The sequence below is a fragment of the Syngnathus scovelli genome, chromosome 16, assembly GCF_024217435.2.
Source record: "Syngnathus scovelli strain Florida chromosome 16, RoL_Ssco_1.2, whole genome shotgun sequence".
NCBI classification, from domain to species: domain Eukaryota; kingdom Metazoa; phylum Chordata; class Actinopteri; order Syngnathiformes; family Syngnathidae; genus Syngnathus; species Syngnathus scovelli.
In genome coordinates this window covers 1,196,948-1,211,999 of record NC_090862.1, presented here as the reverse complement: position 1 = coordinate 1,211,999, position 15,052 = coordinate 1,196,948, and the positions used below count along the sequence as shown (strand labels likewise).

Below are 15,052 nucleotides of genomic sequence, written 5' to 3'. Positions count from 1 at the left end.
AGGCTCGCGGAATTACTTAGTGTTATAGTGGTAATAATATTCTTGAAAGCATTAGTGGGAGTAATAAAAATAAATTTGAAGGTGTTGCTGCGCTGAACAATAACTTTTGAAAAGTAGAACAATTAATCACACTACACAAGGACATTATTTTCAATTTATTTTCTTTTAATATAATCTTATTTACAAGGTATTTTTCCATAAATGTTTTAGTACATAGTAAGTTTCAATACTCTTGCATCCATTACACAGTGAACGCAGAACCTAAAAAATGCAGATTGAAACTATTCTGCTTAACAGTCATCAATCTACAGTAAAGCCCAATATTTTCCACATTTCTCACTTGAGTTAGTTTTTCTTTTCTTTTTTTTTTTTTTAAATTCATTCATTCACATCCGTGGAGGACGTAACGGTAAAGAGCGCTTGTTCATTCATGGCTGCCTTGAGGTTAACGAGTACTCGACAAAGGGCCGGAGAAAAAAAACAGACGGGCAAAAAAACAGGGATACGTTGATATTAAAAGTGAAAGGCTTGAGCTTTTATTAAAGAGGTCACGAAAAACTTTCCTGAAGCTGACACCTTCTTTGTATTTCCTCGGCTCATTTAGAAATCGGTCACACGCCTGACCTCTCAGTAGAGGGAAATGTTCAAATCAGGGCTTGTAAGATTGATCCCTTTCCCCTCAATAAACATACCATCATCGCATTCATAGTTTATATACACATAAGGATATTTGCATCATTATGCATGTTAAAAAAAAAGGATAGAAATTAATCAAAAACCACTTGGTGGATTACTTGAATCGGAAGTGAATTGAGCCATCAACTCGGCGACAGGGGATGAAAGGATTAGTGTGAGCTCTTTGCAGAGCATATAGCAGCTTGGTCAGTAATCACTTAGTAATAAATAATAAAACATTAGCGCGGATCAGAGTGGTCGCAGGTACGTACAAACGGGACAGACGTAATCAAACGGAGGAGCGGGCTCATTTGATCGTTTTGCAGCGTAAGCCGGGTGCCGTGCCACACCCACGCTGTCTCACATGCACGCGTACGGAGACACGTTTGGAAACGCAACAGTGGTCAAAAGTGAACGCATGACAACGAGTCAGTCAATGGGGATGTGTCACACCCACACACCCACACACACACACACACACGTCACAGTCAGCCTCAGCTTTGTTCTCCGTCCAGACATCATTGCACCGCGTCTGTTTACCGGCTCAAGATTGGTGACGAGTTCGCTGTGCCTGTAGACATTCCCAGGAGTTGACATCATAGCTTGTTAAAACCAAAAAGGTAAAAATGCTTCTTCAAAACATTTGAAAAGATTTTAAAATACTTTGTTGTTCTTCCCCCCCCCCCCCATTTGACTTCCTTGCTGTGCTTGCGCCTTTAACTTGCCGTGCTTGGCCGCCGGCTGTACTCTGTGTGCATGTTCTGTGCATGTCGTGAACATTAAAATTAAAAAGTCAGAGAGTTGAATGCAAGTGCAAGCACACGTGTGACTGTGTACGTTGGTTTGGTTGGAGGGCCTTTCTTCACTCCACAGCAAAGCCGCAGGTCTCCTCCACAGCAGTCAGCAGTTTCTCGTAAAGTTTTTCGTAAGACTCGTAGGGCGGGATGTCGATTCTGTTGAAACTACAGCACAGACAGGGACAATTAACAAATATATAAATAAATTTAAAAAAAAACCCTCATCTGTTGGGTCAATGTCTTTACCACGTGTGCGCTTTGGGCAGGTTGTCAGTGTTGGCGTCTATCAAATGGATGGTGAAGAGTCTTGGTCCTGCAGAACCTGTAGAGCCTTACACACATACATTCTAGTTATCACTGCTCTATTCTGCTCCACGGATCATTTTGCCCATGAAGTGCTCATCCACTAGATGGCAGAAAACCCGTTTAAGTGTATCCACCTGTTGCCATTCACGCAACAGCATACTACCGGCTTTGTATTCCGTTAAATGGGCCCGAATACGTGCGTGGCCTACTGAACCAGTGCATGACCCACCCTGCAGTGCTTTGAAGCCCTGCAACGGGACCCGGGTGGAGCCTGTGACAAACTGCAGCAGGCGTCCTCTCCTCTCCTCGCTGAAGGCCTCCACCGCCTGCCAGAACCACCGCACCACGTTGCTCTCGCTCGTACAGTGCTTCAAGCGCGTGTTGCTCTTCCAGTCGGCCAGGTCGATTTTACCCAGACCGCCGATGATCAGCTGCCAAAGGGCATCGTAAAGAGAATCAACTAAAAAGCGCTGCCAATTATCTTCAAAATAAATAAACTCACCTCAAGTTCTTTATGGTCGAAAGCTTTTAGGAGATGTTGGGGGATGAGCTCGCTAAATCCCTTCTGGAGAGCCAGAAACTGGGCTTCTATTCCTCGCATAAACCTCCAGTTCACATAAAGCCTAAGGAGAACAATAAATATATTTTCCTCAGTAGTCATTCATTCTATGAAATAATAAGATTAGTTTCTAGTTTCTTTTACCTCACATATTCCTTCTTGTTTTCCTCCGTAACAGGAATGTTACGGCCGTTAGGTTTGAGTTCATGTTGTAGGAACTTCCCAAAGGCGTTATGCTCCACGCAGAAGGTGTGATCCAACACCGAAGTGATGTCGTTCTCTCTGCAAACACGATGCAAACATTCTTAGTTGTCAGGCCGGTCTATTTCTTTTCTGTCCTTGCTTCTCCAACTTACAATATCCAGACGAGACTCTTGTGCAACTCTGGGTCGGTTGTCTCCAGGTCATTGAGCTGAATGGGTTTGCCTAACAGCTGTTTGTAGAAGGGCAACGTGAAGCTCCCGTTGATGTAGTGGCCGTGAAAAACGGCCAGCCCCATTACACGGCCCACAAAGTGGAAATATGACAGGTGGTCCTGAAATATGGACAGAGAGAAGCTATCAGGTCAATTGTAAAGTGTTGTACGTGTCTGAGAGTACGCACGGGGTTAATGGAGGAGTCAGGGTTGATCTGTAACGTGTAGATATTGTCGGTGGAGTACTGGAATAGGCCGTAGTAAGGGTTGAGCATTTCGTGGCACAGCAGGTACAGCCACTCCCTGCGGAAAACCGCCGCAAGGTTATGGAGGTCAAGCTCATTCGGACCACAAACATGAGTTCAACAGGTCTTTCAGGAATAAAAGATTTTGTAGAGGATCACCTCGCCACGCCACCGTAGTCGAGGCCCTCCTCCCCTCTGAATTTAACCATCAGACGCTTCTTGAGGTCTTTGGGCCTCATCTTCATGATCTGCCGATACGACTCCTAAAACAACAGACGTGCGCAACCTTCGTTAGTGACTCCCGTAACAGCGAAGAGGCAAACTTTTGGAGCAGCGTTTCACCTCATTGTTATTATGCAGATTTTGAATAGCACTCACAAAAAGAGGTGCCCACCTCAAATATCTCTTCACGGGAGACCTCGATGCGACAGTGTCCAGCTTGGGGCTGCTGCAGGGAGAGCTCGTGGCGCAGCAGCTTCAATTTGTGGACCAGGTCTCGCTCGTAGCGCGCCGCTACATCCCCGTCGCCCCCGACCACGCCGCCCATTCCTCCGCCCTCGTCGACCCCCACGTCCATCTGGGGGGCCTGTGAGGATTCCTTCACTTGGGACTGCTGGCTGAAAGAGGGAAGACACCATATGTTTCTGTTAATGCATACAATAAATCAAATCACACATTTAGTAGGTCAGATTAAGTGTGAGTTCCGCATTGCAGCAGCGAGATTAGCAACAGATTAGTGTTGAAACGACTTATTTTGCCCATGTGTCGGGGATCTCTCTAAATTCCATGCATGCAGCCAGATTGTGATGTATTTTCAGCCCGCCGGCACCTGATGATGGTGTGCAGACGCGGGTCGGTGAACTGCGTGGTTCTGTTGTTGTGGTCGACAAAGTAAATGCGTCCCGACACCGTGCTTCGGACTTCCCAGCCCACGGGTAACGGACCGAGCTCTTCGCAGCTTACGCTGGCCAGGTCCCTGCAATCAGGCATTAGTCCAAATAGTCGAAAAAAAACTCAAAAACAGAGGCTACATTGATAGCTAGCGACATATACGTGGATAGATGGCTCACCTGGGTATCCGAGGGTCATGCCAGGTGCTGACACCTGTCTGCGTGTGAAGGAAGTACACCTGGCCCTGCACTGTCGTTCGCTGCTCTGTATGAAAATCAACAAGCGAGAGAATACGATGAGCGGACTGATCGAGGTGGGACGAGGTGAGATGTCGGACTGACCGTATCCCTCAGGCAGGTCGGGCGGCTGGTGACCGTGAGGTCTGTTCTGAGGGGTGTGGCCATGGCCTCGGGAATCCTGCCCCCGGATTCGCTGGGACTGAAGACGGTTTTCTTGACTAGGCGAGTCGAGACGGCAGTTGCCGCCACCCGCGGCACCGGTGGGGTCGGAATAAGGCAGGGGTTCTTCACTGAAGCATCCCTCTAACACGGGCCTAAACAGAGACACTCACATAAACTCCTGGCAAAGATATTTTCATCCTGGAGTGTCACTATTTGATGCTCCGAGCGCTCACCCATCATTTTCCAATAGACCTCGACAGTCCACCACAGGGCCTCCGCTACCTATGCGGTCTCGTGTCTGCAGGCTTACTAAAAAGGGAAGAGAGAGGAAAAAAAAAAAAAAAAATCATAGCGTAAATGTCAGCCCATGAATATATTGGGGCGACTGTACACAGCGAGAGAGAATCATTGTGCAGACTCACCTACAATCTGTCCCCGCACTGCGTCACTGTCTGAGGGGTTCAGTTTACAAAGATCTAGCCGCTGGTCTGGAGGGGGACATAAAAAGACCCTTTTTTTTCATGAAAAGCCCTTTTCTAGATGCAGCAGAGGCTTTGTATACAAGCGGCATCAAAAAACAAAACAAAACAAAAAACAAGAGCGCTTACATCCTGTGTCTTTTAGTCTGCTGATGGCATTTGAAAGAAGTCTAATGCACCCCAAGAAGCCCGCCCCCTGCCGTTTATGGATCTTCTTATGGTTCCATATACTGATGGTGATTGAGTCTGCCTTTCCAATGTAGCTGAAAAAAACAAACACACACAATGCTATTGAGGGGGAAAAAAAAAACTCAATAGGAGCTGATATTAACTCATTCACTGCCAGCAAAACTAAAATAGAACTTTGACGTCTATATGCGTAGTGAATGAGTTGAGTGACATCAACGGAAACATGACTGGTAAACTTACAGGTCATAGTGCTGATTCCATTTGGGGTCCAGTGTGCTCTTAACTGTGTCTGTCGAGTGGCATTGACCCGATCCGTCCACCACGACCTTGGCAAAAGGATCGGGTAGACCTGTGTGCCCACCGTTCACAAGTGTTAGCATCTAATTCAGTGCTTTTCAACCTCACTCTGCTTAATACAGACAAATGATCAATGCAAATGTATTCGACATAAAAGTGAAATACAACTGAACTGCAATAAAAAATAATGTCCTGGATTAATGAGAAAAAATATGAAGCCACTGTAACATGAACAGTTTGATTCTAAAAGTGTGGTGAGGGTACATTAAATGTTCAAAGTCCAACATGAAGCCTTTTGGAGCGGTAGCGCTGGTCCAACAGTGCCACACTGGCCCAGGGCCATCTGGCCACCATTAATGTCGGACCCTGAGAATCATTGATCTAACCAAATAGTTGCCAGGGCAAAAACCACACAAAGGAACTCATTCAATCTATAGTCAAGCGTCATGCAAAACAAAAGAGCAACTTACGAAAGAAGTCTTTCTTTGCGAGGTTCTTGGCACATAATACTGCAGGGAAGGATAGGACATCATTAATATGGAACAAGTCAAATTGTGTAGGTTGCATGCTGCTATTCAGGGGAAAAAAAAAAAGGACCCTGTTTAAAAATGAAAATATAAATCATGCAGAGTGGGAGGCCACCCACAGTCAGAGGAATAATACATGATTTTATTTTAATTGTATACAGTAATGGCATTTTTCTTGCCCCCTAAAGTCGACCGTGTCATGAGGAGGAAGAAAAAAATAATAATGATGGCGCAGAGCGATCTGGCCATCTATTGATTGACAGACTAATTGATTTGTTCCACCACGCCCGCCCGCAATGTCTGTGTCGCAATTAAAATGGGAGTTTGGCCCAGACGGCCGTTAAGGAAGTCAGTCCGCCGCAGGTTTTTTCGGATGTGGTGACTGCGGTGGCGGAGATATGTCTGCCGTGTCCTCATCTGCTTCCTGTGAATAACCCGAGGAGAATGACTGGCTGCGAGAGAGATCCTTCCCTTCCTTCTCCCTTGACTCACACATTCCACAGCGAGACATCACCACACCAGAAGCAAGCGCACGCAACCAGCAGACGAACGGAATCGCATTTCTTGATCCATCCTGAATCCACTTACATATTTTGTCACTGCTCAAGTCGCCCCCCCTCCCCCCTTTTACTCATCCATCCGTCTCTTGCCAGGAAAACGATTTTTTTTCCCCCCTCAGTCTCTCTCTCTCTTTTTTTGGGCTTTTGTCCATCTCTTTGGTGGCAGTAAATGTGTGACGGGGCCTTTCTCTGCATTTCAGGAAATTCCTCTTTCTGCCAAGGTCATGCCTGGTAGACACACACACACATGGGCTCAGCTGGTTCCCCACTTCCCCACTGCTGCTTTTCCTTTTTGGCATTCAAGACTGATCTTTTATAGAGAACCTGAGAACCGGGGAAGAATCCTTTTCATCCGGTCTTGACGGGGGAAACGAGTAGAAACATCACAAGGGTGACGCTGACCAAAGCGAACGACTGCCGTCTCGGGGAACGTAAAAAAACCCCACAATGTGCTTTTTTTGGGACTCACTCTACGGCTATGCAGCTGAAATGATTTCAAATATATCAATCTTTTTTTTTAGGGCACCATGTGCAGTTTCCTGATCAACTTAAAGTGGCTTGTGTGAGATGGGAGGAAAACAAACAAAGCTCGGAGCAACTATTTGTTAAAAATCACTTGAGTGCAAACATCGACAGGATTTCATGCAACGAGAAATAAGTAGCTTGATTTCTCTTTCAAACTAGGATACATGTGTAGGTTTGTGCACATGCTGCTGACGAGAGGATTAGAGGTGCTTAGGTTGCCAACTAAACATTGTCTCCCCTTTCCTCACTTGCAAGCGACTTGGCGTGATTTGGATTCCTTCCCTCTCGATTGTGTACGGTCATATTTTTTTCCTGATCTATTTCCTTCATCTCCACCCGATCTCGTGAGTGTCCCGTGTCCAAAGAGCCAAATCGGCACACAATCCAAATACTTGGCCACCAAAGCCAAGCAGCACGTGTTGCCCGAGCGAGCAAACTTTCAGCCGCCAATGTTGTGCGCAGTAAGCCAACGAATATCCCACTTGCCTAGACAAAACAAGACTTTGACCGAACTACGCTGGAGTTTTTTGGCGGAAATATTCACTGCATAGGAGGCACTTAAAAGGAAGGCAGATTATTTCATTAGCGTTCCTTCCCATCTCTTATCACCTGATCTGCTTGATTCAGCAGAGATAATACAATTTTAGCATCCAACAAAGTGTGTTGCAATCACCACTATTGAGATAAGAATAAACTCATGGGCAATAAGGAAGAATATTTTATGGACAGACTGTCAACGTTGCACGACTGCACTTGACAAAATCCCAACTACTCATCACATGATAATTTGAATATTGCTCATTCAGTTAAATGTGTGACAAGGAAATCCGAAGGCCGCCTTTGTGCGTGTTTGCCTGCCACTTGTGCTAATGTAGGCCAAACATCCCCTCAGCATGACAGACTCAACAAAACCACAGCGGCCAGCCAAGCAGTAAAACCGCCATTGGTTCTTCGCTTCAACGCACATTCCTCAGCCAATTAGAATTCCCCTCATACCTGTAGGGGCGGGGCATGGACATGGGTAATAACCTTTGTTTGCATTCAAGCAAAACTAATGAACGTCTGGCTCAGGCGCGCACACACACACACACACAAGGGCTCATCTGGCTAATAATGCAAAAACACAACAGACTCTCATTGTCATTCAACAGATTTTTACACCAACGATATTGTTAAATTTCATTACATTTATATACAATATTCTTAGATATACATTTACTATAAAAATGCATAGCTAATCCAGCAACATCATGTGACAGGCAGAAGGGCAAAATGTTTTCCGACTAGATTGCAGAAGTTTAATAATTAATCTGTATTTAGTTTGTGCCACATCCTTGTTTTAGTGGTACGCCCTGAGATTGTTTCTCCCGCAACATATGTGCATAAAACCTTTTTAGCATCAGGTGACCAAGAAGTCTGGCCCTAGGCACAGAGTGACATTTCCATTTGAATAGAGGCCCCTGGGAGCCCTGTGGGGTCACAGCGGCTACAGTGAGAAGCCTTTGTTGCAGCTGAGACACAGGAGAGAGAGAGCAAACATCCTTAAATGGTTGAATTGAGCAGCCAAAAGACAAAAAAAAAAAAAAAAGGGGACACAACGGATAAGGATTAGCATTACGATGTCAATCAGTTACAATGATTAAAATAGCTGTCAGATGCAATCAGCTTTCAAAAATAAACACACTGATAGACTCCATTTCTGTCCAAATCAGTCTTCAACCATTGTGTTATGATGCGGTGAAGTATAAATGTTGTTTTTAGGGTGGTGGTTGATTAGCCCCCCCGATGGGCGTAGCTAGTGAGCATTAGCGGTCAACGTTAACTACAGAGTAAGCTAACGCCGACTGGCTTGTGTTAATAATTCATCACGTATTCATGGCTTTGAAGAGGCTATGTTACCAATGACCCCGGTGGCTAAGAATGGCTCAGGTGCAAGTTCCACGGGGCAGTGAATTATTTCTCCATAGTGGTCTGCTTTGCATTGCGGCTAACAAGCTAGCACTTGTGCCTCTGTCTACGGCACAAAAACCGGATGTTTAGGCAAATAGCAGACCTTCAAAGCTAATCCGGGTTGGCGCCCCTCACGATACACCGCAGTGCACCGAAGATTCAAATCGAAAAATCTAGTTTGTGGTGTCTTACAGTCTCGATTCTTTTTACCTGTCAGTCGGATTTTGATGCTGGAACCGTTCCTCCGAGTCCCAGGATTCGACATCACTCCGAGGAAAAAACGATCCCACAAACTTCTCCTTCGGGTCTCCTAAAAGAGACCGTTTCACGACTCGGACGGATGGTGAATGTCTTCAGATTACAAACACGCGGTTGGTTTTCCGGTTCTTCATGGATGCGAGTGTATTATTTCATGGTAAAGTCCTGCGCTTCGAGACCCGACAACACGGGAGAACATTTTCGGGCAGGCTCAAGCACGTCATGACGTCACACTCTTGACTGTACAGCCTACGTGCTCGCGTCCGGTGGGCGTGCCCGTGCAAGTCTCCGCACAAAATATATATATTTTATTTTTTAAATGACCGTCCTAACTGTGTCATTATATTTTTCATTTCTCACTATAAATTAAAATAAAATGAAATACGCACCACACCCTTTAAAAAATAAAAATGTCCTTATCAAATCATTAAACGTCAATAGTTTCTCTCAACATTACGTATGTTGACCTCTGAAGTGGTTTTGCCTAGAATGCACACAAATATATACCAGTCTATTAATCTAGGGCCAAGACATTATTGAGCCCATCAGCATATAACTTATTCATATGTTTGTGTTCAGGACTGTACGTAGCCCCGAGCCTGCATGCAATGAACACATGACATTGATGGTCTATCATATGATGTGCTTCAAATATTTTTCTGGAAGGAAAGTGCTTGATGTGCATGGACTTGGCTACTGGTATTTGGCTGCAGCAGCATTAGCGGGGGGGAACAATGGAGCCTCTGATTAAACTGTTTTCAGGCCACAGGATTCAGTAAATCCACGTAGGATGAGACAAGTAATGCTCACATAAAAAAAGACAAACAAATGTACTGCTGCTCTCTTGCCTGTTGTGCTGAATTTTATAAAGCACAATCATATTGTTTCATTTATCTCCTTTTAACAATTTTCTCTTATTCTACTTGACATAAATTTTGTTCCAGCTCTGCATCTGGCTAATGTCTGCTTATTTTCATGTCAGCAGTAAATGGATGTAGTAACAGTCATGGCACGACACCACACATCAACATGGCCTTTCTCTTTATTGTTTCAAATAAATGTTTCACATTTTATACAAAAAAAAATCAATAGAAAAAGCCCAACACTCCCAATCTCCACAGGTCATCTTTGTTGAGTGGCTTGAGTCATCAAAATGAAAACTGAAACTAACACCTAAGACCAGCAGAATTGTCCAACTCGAGTCTACGGTCAGAGGCAGAACCATTTACAGTGTAAACCTGCCATGACAAGAAATGTATAGACGTGCGGATTGTAGTTTTTAAGATCTGCATTAGTTCATGATCACCATCCATGAAATGTCTTCAGTGTACAAGGCACAGAGCCACGGCAACATCATGCAGGCTCGCACAGCATCGCGTGGAAATGCCAATGTAGCGTTTTAAAAACAGCCAGAATATCAAAATTGGAATCTGACCATTGATTGGAGGGAAATCAAGGATGTGCAGGTCCAACGAACCGAGAAGTGATCAAGGATGAATGGAAGCTAATTACACAAACACACAACTGTGCCAGCAGAAAGCATCAAGTCACACACGTGCTCGTCGTGTGTTTGTGTATGCACGTGAGAAAGCAAAGCGTTAGAAAAGAGAGTACAGTACACACCCTCGGTTAAGATCAGACAAATGAAAATAGATTTTATTAAGCCAATGCAGAGATCTCAAACAGAAAACATGATAGGGAGGCAAGAGGCACTTACACAATGTTTTTTTTGTTTGTTTTTTGTTTTTTTTTACACACAGAGCTAGAATTTGCACGTGTGTCCTTAGAAGAGCACGGCTACATTTTCTATTTTGATCAAAAGTCCAACGTGCACGCTCACAGACTCTCATTCACATTGGGGTTTTGTTGGAGCGGTTGGCACATGTACATGCAAAGCAGTCAGCTTGGTCCGCGCAGACTAAACTGAGGGGGGAAAACGAGAACAAGGAGGAGGGAGGAAGGGCGGGCGAGAAAACGTGGAGGTGTACGTAAAGAGACAAACGACAACAGATAGACTCCGGAGCACTCGGTGTGTTTAAAAAAAACGAAACGACAGAAAAAGAACTTCCCTCGCTGATCCTGCCCTCCCCCCTCATGTCACTTATCGATAGCAGCGCCAGAGGAGCCCTCTGATTGGTTGGTGCGGCCGTCAGTTTGGTCATTCGGTTTCCAGGATGAGCGGCGGCTGCTCGTTGTCATCCTCTAGCCGCAAGCTATTGAGATCCTCGTCTAGACCCGCCCCTCCCACGGCGCCCTGCTCGTCACAGTAGCCTACGATGGTGAGAGTGAGTTCACAGGTCACGTCATGGGCCACACGAAATATTAAGTTACCCCTTTTTTAAAAGCCGGCGAGGAATATTGCCAATGTACCTCGTTGATGAGCGTGAGTGTACCACTTGGTGACATACCTTTAGTGACGGCAGCACTGTAGGTCTGCGCCACAAGTGGGCGATCATGTGACCCCTGCTCCAGGATCTCATTAAGTGGCTCGGCACTGCCGTCTAACCTGAGGTCAAGAGCAGAGGTTCTCTTTCACAAAGGCTGGAATGGCTGCGGGTGCAAGCAACCCATTCGGATTTATTCTCTAACATCAAATGAGATATGTGATGTTTGTGCTTAGATTGACACGGGACATGGAAACAGATTTTTCATACCACGCGACTCCCAATATGGTCTTATTTGTGTGTTACCTGTGCTGCTTCATCAGAGTGCATTCCCCTCCATCTTGAGGATCCAAGTTGTAGAGATACAAGAAACCATCGGCCGCTGCGACCAGCAACCTGGGAATCTTCTGAATCCTACCAATAAAGCAAAAAGTAAGATTGTGTCCGGTATGTTATGTTGAATTCATCATTTTCATCACTTTCCTCATCATAGTTTTGAATTTGTGCAATAAACAAAAGCACAGAGAGGAACTCACATTGCTAAAGCGCAGATGTTCTTATGACCGCAGAAGGACAGCCTCACGGTGGCGAAGGCTCGCCCTTGTGTAAACATTTCCGTGACCTGGGCGGGCAAATAGGTGGTTGATGCCATCAGAACCTTACCCAGGTATCCGCCCCATGTGGTGGGCTCCTCTGCTGGCCTAAACACACACAATATACATGATACATATATAAGATACAAAGTGAATTACTATGATAGAGGCAACTTTGAGAGCAGAAGCATCTTTTTGAAATACATACACATACTTCTCCTTCTGTGTTTCTAGTTTGAAGATGTGAACCGTCTCTGTGTTGCTGGAGGCCGACAGGTACAAGCCTTCCATGCTGAAGGCCAAGGAGCAGATGCTCACACACCTACGACCGGGAACACACACCGGCGGAGATAAGAGAACGACACATCGGTGCGGTGGGAAATTTTTACGTAGCCAGCACATCACCTCTTCACTCCTCGTCGAAACTCAAAGAGTTTTTGTCCTTCTGGGATGGAAAAAACGCGGATGACTGTGCCCTGGGACGAGGAAGTGAAACATAAAAGACACGCGGAGGAAAGTAACAACTGAAGACAATGCAAGGCCATTTGATTTACTCCAGCGAGCAATAAGAGAGAGAAAAACAAACAAACAGGCAAGGGCCTTGTTACAGTCCTACCTTCTCTGAAGCTGTGGCCAGTTTTGTTCCACTGGCATCAAAAGCAAGAGCTGCTAATGGGCTGTCATGGGCTGGAATCATGTTTGCGGCTCGCTGAAACACACACACAAGTGCCAAGGGTGGAATAAGCTGTCAACTGAAGTGAAGTAAGCCAGTATAAATCTTTTTAAATCCTTGTTGGGAAAAAAAAAGTCATTATTTAAGAAACGTTCTGAGGCGGTGTTGTTTTTGTGTTCACCCACCAGGTTGACAGTGTCAAACACTTGAACTTCTCCGATCATGGCACTGCCAGGATATGCCAGGTAACAGTTGTCGTTACTAATGGACAGGGCACACAACCCTGGAGGAAGGTGCACAAAAGCAAATTTACATTCAAGTCATTCAACGAAAGAGATCCAATCAAGGAGTTCTATCCTAAATGCTCAGGTGAAACGACTTTTTACAAACCTGAAGGGTTGGGCGGAGTCTCTCTGATTGTATGCAGCACTTTCATGTCTCGAATATTGTGAATGTAAAGTGACTCCTCCAAACACACTATCAGCCTCTGTAGAAGAAAGCACACACACACAAAAAACTAACTTAACTTTTCTGTTATTTAGTTTAAAACGAGACGGCAATTAGGCGGTGGAGTGCGTTTCTCTTCTTACCTGTCTGTTGAGTTTAACAGCCAGTATTGTGTTGGAGTACGAGTAGTTGCAGATTTCAGTTCCCTTCTTGAAGTGACAGACCTTGAGCTTCCTGGGGGCCTTGAGGCTGACGATGGCCACCAGGCTGCTGGAGAACAGACGCTCCACAATACACACATCCTCAGTGTCCGCTGTGTGACACAAACACACATATATTAGTTTTTACGTGTCATTTATGAACAGTGCTGTATGTTCTTACTATAATCAGACAAGATACTTACTACATTCGTATATCTGCTCCAATTTTTCCACAGAAGACAAAGAAAAAAACTTGTATCCTGATTTGGTGCCAACAGCCAGGGACCTGAAAAATCAACACAATACAAACATGTCATCAGCGCAACAGAAGGATAATAAATAACGTTGTACCGTCCTAGTCTGAAACAAATGTATAAAACCCTGCATGTCAATACAAGAAATGACAAAATGTTGTGTCCAACAGCAGGCAATAGACAAGATTATGTAACTTTAATGAGTGACTACTAACCTATTCCGTTCGCTAAAGTTAGCGTGCCAGAGCACATTACGTTAGCCTAGCAGCTAGCGGCTAACCACCGACAATATTACACGAGCTACAGTAATTAAATTAGACAGGGGATAATTTTCGGACATTAACTTCGGCATTCAGAAAAATAATAGTCAGACCACGTCTCATTTAGCAGTGTCAGTGCGTCATAAAGTAGAAAAGCCCATTAAATAGATGCTAACGTTAGCTAGCTACATAGCACGGCCCACCGTAGCACCGATCATTCCCCGGAGCGTGCCAGTGTTCTTCCCCGCCCTGCCCTACATTCGGCCCGGCCTTGGCTTACGTATTGTCCTGGTTAAAGTTGGCGAAGAGGAGCTGGCTTCCGCCAGCATCCCCGCTTAAGCTGGCCAAGTTCATGAGCCCGGCACCATTGACGTATAAAGGCCCAGGGGAAATAGATGGTGCTGGTCTGGTAATGTTTTAAAGGCCAGACACGTTCAGCTGAGCTTCAGGGAGCCATTGCGCTAGCATGCAAGTCGTAGCAATGCTAACAGGATTGTTGTTGTTTTTCACTGAGGGGAGGGGCAACTTATACATGCATTTACGCATGCGCGGCAACAAAAGCGTGGGTCGCTCTTAAAGGAACCGAGACACATTTGCTATCCTGTATACATGGGGAAAAAAAATCCTGCCACGGTTATGAATGCTGCTCATGCTGCCGCTTAAATTGTTATTTTGGGAAAAATATCTGCTCAAGTTTATAATCATGTGCAAACACAAACCATGATTTCATGTCACAGCGCTATCTGCTGTCGATACATGGTAGTACAGCAAGGGTACTTATTTGTATCTTTGTTCGGATGTGACATCTGTGTCCTTTGCTCCTGTTGAATGTTTTGCTTCCTCCAGACGTTTGTAAGCACTGGCACACATCCAAAACATGTTGGCTTCTATTCTCATTCTGGTTAATAGAAAGCAAAGCTGTGCACGCCATTTGGATTTTGCCTTTTTAATTTATACACCACAAACAAAACATGAATCAAAAGAATGTTTTGATTAGTTGGGTTGCACAGAACATAGTATTACAAAGCAACTTTTGCGGTTGATTTATGATGGTGCCAGTTTGGAGGGGGTTCCTCAGCTCTGTATTTGCAGTCCACTGGCCAGTGTTTCCTCTACAAATATTTACAGCTAAAATACAGTACAGACTTGAGGGAGGAGATACATTGT

General features: G+C 45.0%; 2 protein-coding genes across 4 annotated transcripts; both read right to left on the bottom strand.

The window, feature by feature from the left end:
* Positions 1-142: 142 nt before the first annotated feature.
* smurf1 (SMAD specific E3 ubiquitin protein ligase 1) lies at positions 143-9,311 on the bottom strand. Of its 2 annotated transcripts, none has more exons than XM_049744078.1 (18): positions 9,027-9,311; positions 5,725-5,763; positions 5,198-5,306; positions 4,898-5,031; positions 4,712-4,777; positions 4,523-4,598; positions 4,230-4,441; positions 4,068-4,152; positions 3,827-3,973; positions 3,392-3,614; positions 3,157-3,260; positions 2,941-3,055; positions 2,694-2,872; positions 2,482-2,619; positions 2,281-2,401; positions 2,008-2,209; positions 1,719-1,803; positions 143-1,637 (listed from the first exon to the last, which is right to left on the bottom strand). In XM_049744078.1, the coding sequence occupies exons 1-18, from the start codon at positions 9,079-9,081 to the stop codon at positions 1,538-1,540; spliced, it is 2,190 nt and encodes a 729-aa protein (XP_049600035.1). In that variant the 5' UTR covers positions 9,082-9,311; the 3' UTR covers positions 143-1,537. The 2 variants fall into 2 exon arrangements, with proteins under 2 accessions (XP_049600035.1, XP_049600036.1); XM_049744079.1 differs by having other exon boundaries at positions 1,719-1,794.
* Positions 9,312-10,098: 787 nt separating this feature from the next.
* Positions 10,099-14,392, bottom strand: wipi2 (WD repeat domain, phosphoinositide interacting 2). 2 transcript variants are annotated; one of them, XM_049744123.1, is made up of 12 exons: positions 14,166-14,392; positions 13,575-13,657; positions 13,315-13,484; positions 13,115-13,211; positions 12,910-13,007; positions 12,668-12,760; positions 12,457-12,527; positions 12,260-12,373; positions 11,995-12,159; positions 11,765-11,872; positions 11,483-11,580; positions 10,099-11,345 (listed from the first exon to the last, which is right to left on the bottom strand). In XM_049744123.1, exons 1-12 carry the CDS (start codon positions 14,237-14,239, stop codon positions 11,233-11,235), a joined length of 1,284 nt encoding a protein of 427 aa, XP_049600080.1. In that variant the 5' UTR covers positions 14,240-14,392; the 3' UTR covers positions 10,099-11,232. The 2 variants fall into 2 exon arrangements, with proteins under 2 accessions (XP_049600080.1, XP_049600081.1); XM_049744124.2 differs by having other exon boundaries at positions 12,266-12,373; positions 14,166-14,391.
* Positions 14,393-15,052: the final 660 nt, after the last annotated feature.

Bases quoted from the DNA above. Each gene is read 5' to 3' on its own strand.
- smurf1 (XM_049744078.1), bottom strand. From the start codon at position 9,081: ATGTCGAATCCTGGGACTCGGAGGAACGGTTCCAGCATCAAAATCCGA. The intron at 5,764-9,026 runs GTAAAAAGAATC...CCTTCCCTGCAG, and splicing joins CATCAAAATCCGACTGACAG to TATTATGTGCCAAGAACCTC. The intron at 4,599-4,711 runs GTGAGTCTGCAC...TTCCCTTTTTAG, and splicing joins AGTGCGGGGACAGATTGTAG to TAAGCCTGCAGACACGAGAC.
- wipi2 (XM_049744123.1), bottom strand. From the start codon at position 14,239: ATGAACTTGGCCAGCTTAAGCGGGGATGCTGGCGGAAGCCAGCTCCTC. The intron at 12,761-12,909 runs GTGGGTGAACAC...TGTGTGTTTCAG, and splicing joins TGTTTGACACTGTCAACCTG to CGAGCCGCAAACATGATTCC. The intron at 11,873-11,994 runs GTGAGTTCCTCT...CTTTATTGGTAG, and splicing joins AACATCTGCGCTTTAGCAAT to GATTCAGAAGATTCCCAGGT.